The sequence below is a fragment of the Triticum aestivum genome, chromosome 1D (genome assembly GCF_018294505.1).
Source record: "Triticum aestivum cultivar Chinese Spring chromosome 1D, IWGSC CS RefSeq v2.1, whole genome shotgun sequence".
Classification (NCBI taxonomy): Eukaryota; Viridiplantae; Streptophyta; class Magnoliopsida; order Poales; family Poaceae; genus Triticum; species Triticum aestivum.
In genome coordinates this window covers 43,477,246-43,493,106 of record NC_057796.1, presented here as the reverse complement: position 1 = coordinate 43,493,106, position 15,861 = coordinate 43,477,246, and the positions used below count along the sequence as shown (strand labels likewise).

At 51.7% G+C, this 15,861-nt stretch overlaps 1 protein-coding gene across 1 annotated transcript; it reads right to left on the bottom strand.

The window, feature by feature from the left end:
* Positions 1-11,661: 11,661 nt before the first annotated feature.
* Positions 11,662-15,437, bottom strand: LOC123180179 (protein FAR1-RELATED SEQUENCE 7). Its single transcript, XM_044592148.1, has 7 exons — positions 15,341-15,437; positions 15,141-15,224; positions 14,054-14,312; positions 13,339-13,951; positions 12,789-13,249; positions 12,405-12,692; positions 11,662-12,258 (listed from the first exon to the last, which is right to left on the bottom strand). The coding sequence occupies exons 2-7, from the start codon at positions 15,215-15,217 to the stop codon at positions 11,950-11,952; spliced, it is 2,007 nt and encodes a 668-aa protein (XP_044448083.1). The 5' UTR covers positions 15,218-15,224; positions 15,341-15,437; the 3' UTR covers positions 11,662-11,949.
* Positions 15,438-15,861: the final 424 nt, after the last annotated feature.

Below are 15,861 nucleotides of genomic sequence, written 5' to 3'. Positions count from 1 at the left end.
TTTTGATTGGTAGCTGTTGGTGGTGGCTCCGTAGACTTCTAGCTATGACTTCACCCTGTTGTCGATTTGGCGGGATCTGGTTATCCTTGCTCTTTTCCACATGTGCCTTGAAAGCTGACGGGTCGTCTCCTTCTTCCCCTCCATGGTTGTAGTGGCATATTAGGGTTGGCGAGAGCCTGGTGCTTCGGCATGTCTTGTTATTTTGTGGTAATGTATCTGTTCTATCTTCGTCATGTTTTTTCCTGGTCTGCGATATCATCCTGCAATGTCCATCTTCTGAGCGGTTATGTCATGGGCGGCGGTGGGAGCTCGACTCGTGTGAGGGGTTGTTGTCATCCCCTCCCCTAGCAACAAGTTTGCCTATGGCTCGTTCGTAGTTCTAGGGTGCATGTCGAAAGTGCGGCGTCTTTCGATCTAGGGCAAGAGGGCAAGGGCTCTTTTTTAGCTTTCAGCGTCGGAAACGCATGGCGTTGTGTCCAAGTTCGACCAATCGGAGCGACACGGGCTCATTCCTAATTCGATTGCGCCTCCCCCAATATCGGTGTTGCTTTGTTGGTGCTAGCGGAAATGGTGTGGATGACGGGCTCGGGTTTCAAGCTGCATTTATTTGGTTTACTAGCAAACATGCCCGTGCGTTGCAACGGGAGAAAAAAAATTACACGTTCGTCAAATAAGTATGACTCAATACCCGACGTATTAGTGTCCTCTATTTTAACATGATGGCTCACCATGTTGCCAATTATCTTTCTTCTCACTCTCGTTGATGATGGATGCGATATCCACGTGATCGCAATGCATTCAACGTGGTAAACAATGAGCTTGTCACTGCATGACACACTTTTCATCTCTCGCGCAAGAGAATATTTAAAACTTTAAAAACATATCTCATCGACCACGAACTACTCACCAACGCCAAGACATATAAAGAATTTCCAAAAACTAATAAAACCCTAGATATAAGATACTTCTGAATCGGAACAGTTTTTTTGAATCAACAAACATTCTTTTTAAATTTAGGCATTTTTTAAATCATGAACATTTATTGAAATGCATGAATAGTTTTCGAATTCATGATGACTCAGAAAATGTTTTTTAAATCGATGAACTTTTTAAAAATTGGGGAACAAATTTTGAATTTCACAAAAAAATATTTGATTTTTTCGAATATTTTCTAAAATTTCATCGACTTTTTTTCAGATCCACAAATATGTTTTGAATACATGATCATTTTATCAAGATCATGAACTTGATTTTATTTAACGACATTTCTTTCCAAATTATGATTTTTTTTAATAATTTGCGAACATTTTTATAAAATCACTAATATTTTTTGAAACCGCAAAAATTTTATGTTTTCCTGAACTTTTTTGAATTCACACACATTTTATAATTTCTCAAACATCTTTTTCAAACTCGCAACTTTTTAATATTTGAAAATCTCAAATTAATTTAAAGAAGGAGAAAAAAAATAGAAGTGAGAAAAGAGAAGTGCGTGAGAAAAAGTGGAGGAAAATATTGATAGAAGCTAGGGTTCAAACCCTGGTCTTCAGGCTGGAAGAGACAGGATCGAGCCACCGCACTGCTGTTGTATCTATGCTATGTGGGATATTATATGTTCATAAAAAGACTCGGCATGATGGCGACTTTGAAAAGAAAAATCGGAACTTTTCTTCACTTATGGGTGGCATAGCGGGTAATTTATAGCAACTTTGGGGGGCAATTTTTGTGACGTACGGGCAGAAGCAATATCTGCTTTATTAGTAGGTAGAGATTTTTTTTTTGTTTGCTTGTTTTGTCTTTGATGACTTGTGAGCTGCTTTTCTACGCATTGTGCATCAACTATTGTCCGGGGCTTCATTAGTTTAAAAGGGCAAGCATTTTGTCCCTTCCTTTGTACACAGAATACTGTGGGGTAGAGTTGTACCCCGTGCAGCGTGCAGCATCCAAGTCCGTGTTTTCTTGACGAGGAGATAGGGTTGAATATACACTTTGAACTTAATCCAAAAAATTGTCCTTGCCTGCTTGTTTTGTAAATAATGATTCGCTAGCTGCTTTTGATATCGTGTTAGGCAGCTCGTGGGAAGCGTGATCTCATTGTGTATTTGCACAAGTCAGAAGAAAAGATTCATAGACATGTATGTGTATCTATTACTAGCTGTGTAGCTGACCGTCGGCGTTCTGGAAACGAGGGTCCTCGGACTTGCCTGCGGCCCACGGCGTGGCTCCATTCGCGGCCCAGTACGGCCCGTCTTCACCAGTAAACACTCAAGACCCTCGCGAGGGGTCAAGCCTCGCGAGGCGGATGACACAAGACCTCCTCGGGAGCGGCCTCACCAGGCTGGCTCGCGAGGGGCGGAAAGATCAATGCAAGGCGAACCTCGCTAGGTTCCAATGACGTAAACCATGACGACCAAGGCCGGGCGGGCGCCAGCGCGCACAGTGTCCTCGTTTCCTCTTTGGTGCTAAGGAGGCAAGCGCAGGCGAGGAGTACCGAGGCATCAGGCAAAGTTTCCATATCGGTGCAACGAGACCAAGACCAGCAGACGGCAGGACGGAGGTCACCGTGGAGCCCAAGACGGCGTCACCACCAGAGCCTTTGGCAGGCGAAGACCACCTTTAGTCAGGATAGCTGCTACTAGCTGTCCCTCTTCAAATTGGCCGTTGTGGCATCCCTTCCCGCTCAATATTTAGGAAGAGGACCAGGCCTCTATAAATAGGACTAGCCACCACAGTAGTAGGGGGATTCGGATGATCCTCACACTCACCAAGCACAAGAACACCTCGCCTCAGGAGGCTGTTCTTCCCCTTGTACTGTTCATCCTCAGCCCAAGAGGCAATCCACCACACCACACTGGAGTAAGGTATTACACCACAACGGTGGCCCGAACCAGTATAATCTCGTGTTTCTTGTGTTGCGAGTTCGTCGAGCTAGGCTTTGAGATCGCAGTGAGGCTGAGGGCGTGATTTGGTAGGGGGAAATCTTCGTGCGCACCCCAGTGTTCGAACCTCAAGGGTTTTGCCGGAACCCGAAATCCGACATTTGGCGTGCCAGGTAGGGGTGCGCCGGAGCTTTCCTTCCGCTAGTTGATCGCCGACACTTCACGACTCCGATGTCCGGCGACCCGAGGACCAACGCCGACCGCTGGGCAGCCTGGCCAGCCCGAGCGGCGCTATCTGCCCAAGAAGACCTCAACCCGCGCCCCAGGCAACGCGCGCACCGCCAAACGCTGCGGGGCGCGGGCGGCGTGGTCACACGTCGTCCGCCCTTACTCCACCACAAGCGCGGGCAGCCGTAAGGGCCTCAAGCCACGCCGCAGCCACGGTGCCGCACACCCGACGGGAACAAGCAAACATGAGGGCCGCGCTCACGGTGGCTCGGGAGCTGCTACGATGCCGGTTAATGGAGAGTGGCCGGGATGCGTTGCTGGAGCGCGTCGTCGAGCTCCTGGACGCCGTGGTCTTGGGAGCACCGCGCTTCTGCTCCCTGCTTACACCTCAGGCCGCGGCCGGATCGCACGGCGGGCCTCGCCGCGCCCGCGTGCCCCCGGGCGCGCCCCTAGGCTTCATCGACACCGGTGCAACCAACGGCCGAACGCCCGCTCGCACCCGCGCCACCTCCGATAAGCGCGGGCACGAGCGTTGCCACCTACGGCCCCGGCGGGCTGCCTCCCTACCATCCTCAGGGCGGCGCGCTGGGCCGGGCAACGTGGAGCGTGGGGCACTACGGTGAGGTCTTTGAGGCGACGGCCTCGGAAGCCTACGTGCCCCACATGGTGGACCAGGAGTACGTGCTGGAAGACGATCCCAGCTCGAGCCGGGCTGGGAGGAGGAGGCGCTAGAAGCTGAGACCTTTCAGGAGCCTCCCGGGAGCCTCACCAACCGCGCCGGCGACAGTTACAGGGTACCACTAGTTTCTCAGGAGCAAGCTTATGCTAACCATGGGTCGCAGGAGGGTCAGGTCACAGCAGCGGATGGCGGCCCCAGCTCGACAACCTCCCTTCCGCTAGGAGGAGCGCACTGGGGGCTGCAGGAGAGAGAACGGGAGCAAGGCCCCTCCCCGCGACGCACGGAGCAGGGCGTCCCCCGGAGGTAGGCCCTCTGCCGGGGAGGCGCTGCAGAGCCTTCCCCCCGGCAGAGGACCCGTGGTCGCCGAGGGCGCCGCTGGCGTCCCCTTTGCCCCTTGGCGACGTCCTGGCTTCCGGACGCCCTCAATAGTGGTCGAGTGCGGCGCAAGGCGGGGCCCTCGTCTGGCGATATGAAGTAAGGCTCGTGCCTGTGAAGGTCTCCGCTCGTGACACTCTCACGTAATAATGAGTGGGGCTGTACATGCCCCGGAGTCTCAGGAGTGCCGCCCTCGGGCCTCTAGGGCTCTCTCCCACGTCCTAGTGGCAGCACTTAGCTCCGCACTGGTGAGAAGACAAGAAGACTAGACTAGGCGCCGGACACGGCCATTTGCTTTTAACCTCTTTTCTGTAGCCCTGCTTTCTGGCCTTGGATTTAAGTTTGAAGTTGAGTTTTCATTGGAATGCGTGGGGGGTATCTTTTCTCGTTCATGCGATTTCTTGCAACCTGGTTCCTCACCTTAATTTGGAAGTCGTACTTGTTGCCTCCCTTCACGAGCTCCTCGCGAGCGGGGGCTAGATGAGGCACACACGCACCACGCGCACGTCCTGCCACGGCTGGCGCTTGCTCCTCGCGAGGCCCACTCGGGCGGATCGACAAAAGTTCATGGCCTCACGAGCCAGTGCGGAACTCGTCCTGACTAAGGTAAATTATAGCGATAAGTTTGCGGCAGGACTCGCGGGTTCGCGAAAGTGCATCCCCAGCTCGGTCCAAAGAATAGAAGCAATAATCTATTTACACGAGGGGCTTCCCCTCCCAAAATGCTCTCACAACTTCCAGGGCCGCGCCCGAGCTCTTGCGTGCAGGATAAACAGCAGGGAAGCACAGGTTCAATCGGACATGTCGCTCACTGCGTCCCCCGGGTCGCCTTCAGACGCGTCGCTGGCGTCGCTGTCGCCGTCACTGGCATCATCATCATCATCACCTTTGCCGGCGCCGCCCTGTCGTCGACCACGTCGCCTTCATCCGCCGCGACCACCACCGCGTCGTCATCAGAAGCGAAGGCCCTGACCAGCGCGTCCACGTTGTCTTCCACCCATCGCGCCACGTCGCCCCGGATGGCCGTGGGTACGGGAGCAATGGCGGTGTCAAAATCAAAGTCCGGGTAGGTGTTCTGGAGATGGCTGAAGACACGGGAGAATGCGCGCCCGAGCAGGCCGCGGTTCCTCTGTTCAACAAGCTGGCGAGCCCTCTCGAAACGATTCTCCAGGCGTGTCACCACGTCAGTGAAGAAGAGGAGGTGACTGGCATAGTCGTTCGCGTGGGGATGAGGACCGTTTTCGTCGCAGATGAAGCCCAGCGCCGTGTTGGCCCTATTCCTGAGGTCTTGGAGCATGGGGGCGTGCACGCGCTCCAGCGTCCGCCGTTGAAGGACTTTCTCCCTGCTCTGCTGCGCGATGGACTCAGCATTGGCGACTCGCTGCTGAAGAGAAAGCAGCTCGGCGCGGGCGGAGGCCAGCTCAGCCTGCATCGAGATCAGGGCGGCCGCGGCGGCCTTCTCGCGTTGCTCCACCTCAGCCAACTCTATCCCGAGGGCAGTAGTCTGACCCACGGCTTCGGCCTCAAGCTCCAGCTTCAGGTCGTACCTGCCGACAAGATCCGCGCGCGCCTTGGCCACCCTGATGTCGACCTCCTTCTAGATCCTCGCCTCGCGCGTGTTAGCGGCATCCTCCGCTTGGGCAACCTGGTGCTCCCTCGTCTCCAACCTCTCAAGCTCAAGGCTGCGCTCCATGGCTTCCAGTGCCAGCGCTTCCTCGCGCTTCAGGATCTCTTCCTCCTCGGCAGGTGTCCCCCTCATCGACGCAAGGGCGGCTTGGCGCGCCTCCACCTGCTGCTCCAAGGAGGCGCTCCAGGCTTGGAGCTCCACTCGCGCTTCTCTGCGATCTCGCGGCGGCGGTTAACTTCCCGGGCTTCTTCCAAGGCTCGGGAGCAGGCCTCGCGCGAGGTCGCGAGGGACGCCTCGGCCTTCGCATTGTCAAGCTCGCGCTGGTGGCGCCCGAGGTTGATGGCCACCTTCAGTTTATGATGCTCCTCCACCAACCGAAGGCCCTCGGCCTCGAGGCGCGCATCTACATCCACAAGCTCTCCGCCGAGCCAGCTCATCGCGGCCATCGCCTCCTGAAAAAGCTCATGGCGGACGACACTCCGTTCGTGCGCTAATTTAAGCATGCTGCCGACCTCGTCCTCCGCTGCGGGGGCTGCCGACGGGGTCCGAAGCGGCTCACCCCTTCTCAGCGGGAGGCTGGGGGCTGGCCCCCGGTCGCCGGCCAGTCCTCGAGAGGGACCCGGAGGGGCGGAGACCTGCTACTTGAAGGAGAGCCCAGGATCGAAGCCATCCATCCGCCGTCCACCACCAGGGGAGGAGCCCTTGGCACGCTTGGCGCACCCCAGTCGAGGCCGCGAGCAAGAGACAGCGAAGGCACGAGCTCGAGGCGCCAGGTAGGCAAGCCTGCCTCTCCGGCCAACCCCGCGCCAGGGGTGGCATGAAGGCTTGGGGTGCTCAAGGTTAGCGGAGGAATTGAGTCAGGAGGAGGTTGCTCCTCAGGAGACTTCACGGCCCTGGCAGAAGGGATCCTGAAGAGCCACTGTCAGGAAGGGAAGCAACACTCGAAGGATTGCAAAGATAAGGTACTTACTCATCTATGGCGATGTACTTCCTATGTTTCAACGGCCGGACGGTGCCACTGCTGCAGCTTGGAGGCTCCTTCCTCTTACGGAGCGCCGCGAAGTCCACGCGGAACCGGACCAAGCATTGTACGTGGCGACCAGCGCGGTGCGCAACTAGTGAAGCACCCAAGGAGATGACCTCAGGAGCACCAGGCTGGAGAGAGCTATCGGGCTCCGCCTCGCGACGGCCAGCCGAAGCCTCGGGAGTTTCGGTCTCAGGAGCAGCGGACTGCGTCGCCCCCTCAGCTGCCACCCCAGGACGAGAATCACAGATTCCCGAGAATGATGCCTCGGGAGCCACAGGCAGCATCGACACCTCGGCACCCGCACCTCCGGCCTCTAGCGGTGCTTGCCTCCCTGCGTCCACTCCTGGGGCAAGCTCGGCGCCGGCGACAAGGAGAGGAACCACGGTGACGGGATTCTCATGAGGCCCCACAAGGCCGACTGGACGCAGCCCCCATTCATCGAAGGAGGGCATCTGCCCCGCGAACTCCACCCTCTTCGAGCAGCCGTACAAGCAACAACCCCCTGCGACAAATCACCCGGCGAGGGGTCACCGGCCAAGACTTCGAGCACCGTTCTTCGTGCCTCGGCCGGAAGCCCCGACTCCTGAAGCCTCATGCGATCCTGGTCGCCGGTCAGAGCCCACATCGGCTGGGAATGGCGCTGGAGTGGGGCGATGCGGCGTCGGAGGAACTCCTTCATCACCTTGGGCGCGGTCACACCAAGATCCTTCAGCCTCCTCAGCCGGAACCAGACGAAAGCGAGACGGGAGCTCACGAGCTCCTCGTGGCCCCAGCCGGAGCTGGGGACGGCGGGTGATGACGGAGGCGAGAGCAGGCGGCTGAGTACTCCGACATCAACATACACCCACCGCGTCCGAAACTCGCTCGTAGACGGCAGGAGATCAAAGTCAATCCCCGAGCCGGCTGTCGCCGCCACGGCCTAGAAGCTTAGGCACCCCGAGCACTGCCGGGGGTTGGTCAGGTGCAGCAAGAAGAAATGGCGCAAGAGGGCCACAGAAGGAGCGATGCCGACCATGGCCTCGCAGACAAAGGCAAAGACGGCGAGAAGGGCGACAGATTGGGGATCGAGGTGCAGCATATGGATCTGGTAATGGGAAAGCACGACGTTGAAGAAGGCAGAGAAGGGATGAACCAGGCCAGCCCACAGGGCGTCGATGAAGAACTGGACCTCGGTGGCCGTCCTATCGACGGTGGCTCAGGACGCAGGCCAGGCCACCGTCCCTCCCCATTCGTTGAAGCTGGTAGCGAGCGCAGGGCGGTCCTTATCCATGGCCTCCTGGTTGAGCACCCGCGATCGGCCGACGGCCGGAGGTGGACTGGCTGAGGACAGGGGCTTCTTCCCTTTCTCCGTCCGGTTCGGCGCCATGGCAATAGAGAGGACTAAGCTCGAGTCAGATTGGAAGAGGAAGCAGAGGTACGAGGAAGCGAAGAAATTGGGGAGTGCGTTGCCAGCAAAGGGAAAATAACTGTGTAGGATGTTGTGGCCGCCTAGCCAGGAGGATTTCAAGGCTGCGTGGGGAAGCGGGGCCGCTGATGAGGACATGACTACCTTGGATACGACCAAAAATATTGCATACATGCATATTTGTCAGGTGATTTCTTATGCAAACTATTCAATAATCTATTTATGTTATCTAGAACAAAAATACTTCACACACTTGTGTTTTGTCTAATTGCAGGTGTATGGGACATTTGTGCAATCAAAACGCCAACAACTTTTTCATACGGACTCCAAATTGGGTGATTCTTTTTTTTAGAAAGTAGATTCCGTCCTCTTTCCAACCCAATTGGATTCACCTTTAAATTCGTCCGGAGCGTTAAGATATGGACGCAACAATCTGGCGCTGCAGCAGAATCCGAGTCAAACAACAAGTCCAAAGGTGTTGAATCACCTCCATTTGGGCCCATGAGCCTTGCACGACCTAGGGTTGATTTTAGGCTGACTTGGGACATCCTCCCACCTCCTTGGCCGCCACCCCTTGCTCCTATATAAGTAGATCCATCTAGTAGCTTTTTTCTTGGGTTTTATTTAGTTAAAAGTTAGCCATCGCTGCAACTTCGTGTACTTCGTTTGTGTCCAACGACCAGACCAAGACCGCTTATGAAACCCCACTTTTATCAATACTTCATCCATATTCGCAATATTCAGATTGCTTAATCATATTCTTGCTTGTTCTTCGATTGCTTGCAGGAATAGACCTTCGTGATCAGGCTGGCCGTGCTTCCGGCATCGTCAGTAACCTCAGGAGATTAGTTTAGCGATTGCTAAGGTGCAACGTCATGCACGTTTGTAGTCGGATCTTCAAAGTCGTCTCCACCAAATCGATAGTTATCATCTCATCGAAAGATCGGGACACCCTCGCCTCTATCAGCCGCCCACGTCCAATCAATCGCCACACGTCCACCAATGCCGCAGGATGTTGGGGCCCGCGCCGCTCCGCACTTGCCCTTTGGCTTCGCCTCGAAGCCAAGTCCGAGCGCGCCTTGGGCCCGGGGGCTACTGTTGGCGTTCTGGGAACGGGGTCCCCAGACTTGCCTGCCTGCGGCCCACGGCGTGGCTCCACTCGCGGCCCAGTACGGCCCATCTTCACCAGCAAACACTCAAGACCCTCGCGAGGCGGATGACACAAGACCTCCTCGGGAGCGGCCTCACCAGGCTGGCTCGCGAGGGGCGGAGAGATCAAGGCAAGGCGAACCTCGCGAGGTTCCAATGATGTAAGCCATGACGACCAAGGCCAGGCGGGCGCCAGCGCGCACAGTGTCCTCGTTTCCTCTTTGGTGCTAAGGAGGCAAGCGCAAGCGAGGAGTACCGAGGCATCAGGCAAAGGTTTGCATATCGATGCAACGAGACCAAGACCAGCAGGACGGTAGGACGGAGGTCACCGTGGAGCCCAAGACGGCGTCACCACTAGAGCCTTTGGCAGGCGAAGACCACCTTTAGTCAGGATAGCTCGTACTAGCTGTCCCCCTTCAAATTCGCCGTTGTGGCATCCCTTCCCGCTCAATATTTGGGAAGAGAATCAGACCTCTATAAATAGGACTAGCCACCACAGTAGTAGGGGGATTCAGATGATCCTCACACTCACCAAGCACAAGAACACCTCGCCTCAGGAGGCCGTTCTTCCCCTTGTACTGTTCATCCTCAGCCCAAGAGGCAATCCACCACACCACACTAGAGTAGGGTATTACACCACAACGGTGGCCCGAACCAGTATAAATCTCGTGTTTCTTGTGTTGCGAGTTCGTCGAGCTAGGCTTTGAGATTGTGGCGAGGCTGAGGGCGTGATTTGGTAGGGGGAAATCTTCGTGCGCACCCAGTGTTCGAACCTTAAGGGTTTTGCCGAACCCGAAATCCGACACTGAACCGTACACATTAACACGTACACTTGCTGGGTGATCTTTATCAGGATTAGGTGGATGAATGGCTAACAACAATTTGGAAACACCGCAACGCCCGTATCTTTGACAATGTGCGGCCTTCCCATGTCGTAATCACGGAGAAGATCAAGGAGGATGCGCATGTTTGGGCCAATGTAGGTGCCAAGGGACTAGATATGATCTTGCCTACGACTTGACACGTTGTAAATAGGGCTGAGCAACCCTTCTTTTTCTGCTCATCGCAACTCTCCACCATGCCTTTCCCTGAGTACATGGCCTAGGGCTACACCGTTGTACTCTCTTTCCCTATCAATGAAATGATACACAACCATCAAAAAACCATTGTGCAGCGCCGCCCAGTCCCTCCACTCAGCCGGCGAGGGAAGGCCATGCACGTCCTTGATGCGGCCGTAGGGCCGCTGCCAAGCCGCCGCCGCCGGCGGGACGGCGGATCAGTTGCTGGGGCTCTGGTCCTCCTCCTCGACCTTAGTTCCATCTCATCTACTAGTTTCGATCGTTAAGGTTTACTTCTCTGCCCAGATCGAGCCGCGATCGGCCTGCCTGCCTGCCGCTAGACAGATAATGCTACAAGGAGGAAAGAATGAAACGTCCGGACATTGGCACGAGTCAAAACCTTGAACTTGTAGGCAAAGCTAAATCAAACCCAGAACTTATCAATCACGATCTATTTTGAACTCCGAGAGTGTTTAACTTGTATTCGCTGAGTTGGACCGGCCCATTAGTGCAATCGCTCGCGCCACTCATGCATAGCTGTAGGTTCGCTCGCTCTAGTCTGATTTTTTTTCATTTTTCCTCTTTTTTCTTTAGCTTTTCTTTGATTTTTCATCAGTTTCCTTTGCTTTCTTCTTTCCTTGGTTATATTTTATGTTGTCATTGGGTTTTTAAAATTTTTCCTTTCTTCGTTATATTTTTGGTTTTCTTTTGTTTCTTTCTTGATTTTCTTTGTATTTTTTCTTTGCCGGTTTATTGGTTTTGTTTTTTGACACATGTCCACTTTTTCTCAGTATACAATGTACATTTTTAGCCCACACATGTAATACTTTTTAATAACTTTAGATATTTTTCAAATACACTATGTATATATATTTTTAAATCCGTGTTTTCAGCACTTTTTTGAATACATAATAACATTTTTTGAAATACACATTGCACATTTCTTAATGACAATAAACATATTTTTAACTTTCTTAAAATACTTCCTCAAAAAATCTTCCCTATAAACATTTTTTTAATACACTTTGGATATTTTTCAAATATATTATGTACATTTTCAAAAGATACATGTTTTTAGCACTTTTTTGAATACACGGTAACATTTTTTTAATAGACGTTGTACATTCTCTTAAGGACAATAGAACATATTTTTGAACTTCCCTAAAAACATATTTTTTAATATACGGTAACATTTTTTAAACTTCCCTAAAAAACATCTTCCAAAAAAATTCCCTAAAAAACACGGTAACCTTTTTAAACCTCCTAAAAGGAACTCAAAACATTTCTTAAAAAATTGCGAACAATTTTGAAATGCCGAGTTTTCCAAAACACAAATAAGTTTGAAAAACATGGTGCCAGGCCGTTGCCGAACATGTAAATATACTACTGGTCTAGCCTAGTTCATACGTGGTCAGGTTCAGAAGTTTACCCACACTAGCAAAAATAAGAAACCAAAAAGACCGTGCCTTGCCAAGCATTGCAGAGGCCTCGGACAGGCTTTCAGACATCCGGGGGCAAGTAATCAACGCTTCCTCCTCGGCTTCCGTGACGCCGGCTTGTTCCTGCGGCGGCAGGGCACGGCCTCTGCTGCGGCCAATTCTCTGTTCAGTTTGCCGATGCCCCTCATGACGATCTCGTAGCACCGATCATCCTCACAGGCTAGGCGCGCTAGGTCTATGAACTGGTCATGCATCGCGGAGTGCCTGCATTGCTGGCACGTGTCCGTCCGAGGTTCACCGCGGCAGTGCATCTGGCACTGGAGCGGCTTGGCTGTCCAGCGTGGCATGACGTGTAACCTTGGTATTTCACGCACGCCCAGGTGGATCATCACCTGAAAAAAGATTCGAAGCCTGAAGATGTTGAAATGTGTGTACATATGGAGCTAATAGTAAACATGCAGATAAAGCTAGTAGGAGCAAGAGAATACTGCGGTAGCAATGGATGGAAGATAGTAGTACTGACAGAGAACTGTTGTACCTTGACAGCATGGCAGCAGAGCATCCCCGTGTGCTCGAATTGCTTGCACACGCACATGAACGCTTCGCCGTCTTCTCTAACATTCACCTCATATTGCACCCTAGACCATTTCTCCCTAGATTCACTGCTGGGACACCGTGCTGTGTACCTCAGGTTGGGGATGACTGCCTCCACCACGTAAGGCTCGGATTCGCGTATGGCTTGCACAAACTGTTCGTACACCGGTCTTGTGTACACCTCGCTGGCGTGCTTCTCGATCGGTAGATTTGTTCTCAGAGCAATCTCATCCTGCACGAAAAAAAGCAATAATTCATCCATAGTCTCAGCTTATCTATCTTGAATGCCCAAAGGAAAGATATATTAATTTCATGAAGTTAAGCTTACCATAGTAGTACTCTGCTCCGGAAACCCATAGTCCGGTTGCTGATCAGACCGCAGTTTCTCGTACTGTTCGGCGAAAAGCTCCATTGAGCAATCCCGTGGAACGCCATGTTGTTTCAGAAAGTGTTTCGCGCTCTCGCTCTTTTGTGTGCTGGTCAGTGTAGCACAGAATGTGTCGCTGAAGTATGCCTTAACCCACTTGTGCCGCACCTCATAGATCTCCTTCAGAAATGGATGATTCTCCAATCCATGCTTCTCCAGCAGCATCGCCCATGCTCTCTCAAACTCATCAGCCGTCAGCATGTCGTTCAGAATTTTGTGGAGCCCCACTCGGAAGCTACTTGTTTTGGTGTAATGGAAACCAAGGTAGTCCTTTGCCCTGCGAAGCACATTCCACTTGAACCATCTGTGTGTGGTGGATGGCAGTACCTCCAAAACGGCTTCCGCAATTGCCTCGCAGCGATCTACAGGATTTTACACAAAACAACTTAGGCTGGCAGTGCTGCAGAAAAATACTATTGGTAGGGAAAAGTGTGTACGGAAGCAATCTTACCGGTCAGTATAGTTTTGGGGTGTTCCCTACCCATTAATTGGAAGAACTGACTGAGCACCCATTTGTAGCTCTCCGTTTTCTCGTTTATCATCAGCACCCCACCAAGCAATATGGTCTCAAAGTTGTTGTTGACTCCAACAAAAAGGCCGAACGGCGTCCCATACTTGTCCGATCTGTAGGTGGTGTCGAACATAATCACATCCCCAAAGTATTGGTACTGAAGGCTCTGGCCACTGGTCCAGAGTAGTGGCCTTACTCTCCAGTTACTATCAAGCTGCAAACCAGTATAACCAAATGTTGGATCCTTTGCTTTGATCCTAGCAAAGGTTTCCTCTGTCTTCTGGATATCATCAGACAGCGGATTCTTTGCATCATTATCATCAATGTGTGGCACATTGTTTTCCCTTAGTTGACGAATCAAGCCCCTTGTGTTCTTGTCAATACTACTATGAGACCGCCAAGATGACCTCTGCGCACACATCTTAGAAAGTGGATGGTTATGCCCAACTTGATGCTCACACACACGCCATCCGCCGTCTCTGGATCTCAGCAAAAGAATTGACGCTTTGCATTCACACCGACAAAAAGAATCGCTGTCCTTGGACGGTTTACCCTGTAGAACATAACATTTTCTGAGCATTGGTACTGGGTTGAGACCAACAACACAAAAATCAGAAATACTACCTTAACTACAAGGGGAGGATGAATGTCATACCTCACACACGCAAACAAATTGCTGTACGCATTTAGTTCCATGAGAATCCATACTACTCGCTCCATACCTAACTCCGAAACCAGATTCCCAAGAATAGATGTTGTAGAATTCATAAGCCTCGTCAAGAGAAACAAAGAAACTCCCGACAGTAGGATTGACCACGGCCTCAGTTTCCCTCTGCGCAAACCCTGCGATCGCCTTTTCCAGGGCACCAACACGATACACAGAAGCAGATCCATGTTCATCTCCGAGTCGCGCCCTACATAATTTGTTATCAGCAACTAGTTGCATACACAGAGATTGGTGGTAAGTTGCTGAATGAGAGTAAAGTTTCCTTAATTTGCACCAGCCGACAAACAACAGAACATTGTCTGAATATAACATTCAAAAAGTATTGAAGCATCCATGTGTTTCTCGTATCTGAATACAATAATCTCAGACTGCAACTAGCAAATGCAGAACTGTACTATTAGCAAAATAACCAGGCTCTAAATGTTTTTGCCTATCTAAACATAGAAGGTTCACAAAGTGGGAGACATCAAATGAGTGTAAACGACAAAACTGAGATATGTACTTCCAGTTCAACAATCCTACAGTTTGGGTTCTTAATTTGCACCAGCCGGCACATGAAGAAACAAATCGAATATATCTACAATTGGGCTGTGAATATCAATGAACAAAAGTAGAGAGTACTGAGTACATGCTCTGGATTGGGATTGTAGCACCTGTGCAGATCGATCGATGCATTTAGTTACCGCAGTAAACACAACTGTTCATAATGATTTACCACAAACTTGGAACAGGCAAGTAGAGAGCCTGACTGAATTTGTTTGGGCGCACATCACAAGCAGCAAACTACTCCTAATAACCTAAAACCCTAACCCCCAAATCCTTGTGGATTAACTAATCAAGGAGTCCTACATCCAGCGATTATTATTAATTCACGATTAGTTAATCCGCAAGCCCTGTTCCATGGAATTGGATCGCAATCATCCAGATCCAGCTAACCCCCGGGCCCCTCGACGGAGACACACCCAGAAGAAAACTGAACAGCACACAGCACCTAGCGCGACGGCGGCGCGAGTACCTAGGGGGAGGGGCGGCGTCGGCGGCGCCATGGGCATGCGGGTGCGGCGGCGCCTTCTCCTTCTCCTCCTCCTTCATCCTGATCCTGTACCAACGAAGCGAACGGGAACGAACCGCCCGCGTTTAGTTACTTCACCGGCCGGACCGGAGCGGCGAAGTTGAACAAGAAAGGGGTAGGAGGATGGATACACGCCGGCTGACCTCCGCCGCCCTTCCCCGGCGGCGCGAACTCCGCGGCCGTCTCTTCCGCCCGCGGCGGTTGGGATGAATATTCTTTTTTCGAGTGAATTACACTTATTTTACGACGTAGACTGTCACTTTTTATTGACAGTCACTTATCATTTCGCCTTGCCTTGGATTTTTAAAACTTTAAAACTTATTATTTCACTTAATCCTCAAAAAATTTATTTCACTTTGACCAAAACGTGCAATACATAATATTGTAGAAATGAGGTTACATACACACTAGTGTAAAATGTGGTAGAAAAAAAGTTACCTAAACATATCCAACTTGTATCTAATCCTCAAGATCTCATCAAAACAAAGACAACAGTGAAAGCACATTGTGGTTTGGAGGCTCCATTTGAGCAGAGTGCATTTTGATTTATTTTTTTGTTTGTTCATACTAGTTGTATCGCACTACTCAGATTTGCTATTAAAAATTTTGACTGCTCAAAAATGCCATCCTTGCATTAACGTTGTGTATGATGGAGGCTTGTCAA

Coding starts and splice junctions, on each gene's coding strand:
- LOC123180179 (XM_044592148.1), bottom strand. CDS start 15,217: ATGAAGGAGGAGGAGAAGGAGAAGGCGCCGCCGCACCCGCATGCCCAT. Junction 12,693..12,788: donor CGGAGCAGAGTACTACTATG/GTAAGCTTAACT, acceptor TTTTTCGTGCAG/GATGAGATTGCTCTGAGAAC. Junction 12,259..12,404: donor TCTGCTGCCATGCTGTCAAG/GTACAACAGTTC, acceptor ATCTTTTTTCAG/GTGATGATCCACCTGGGCGT.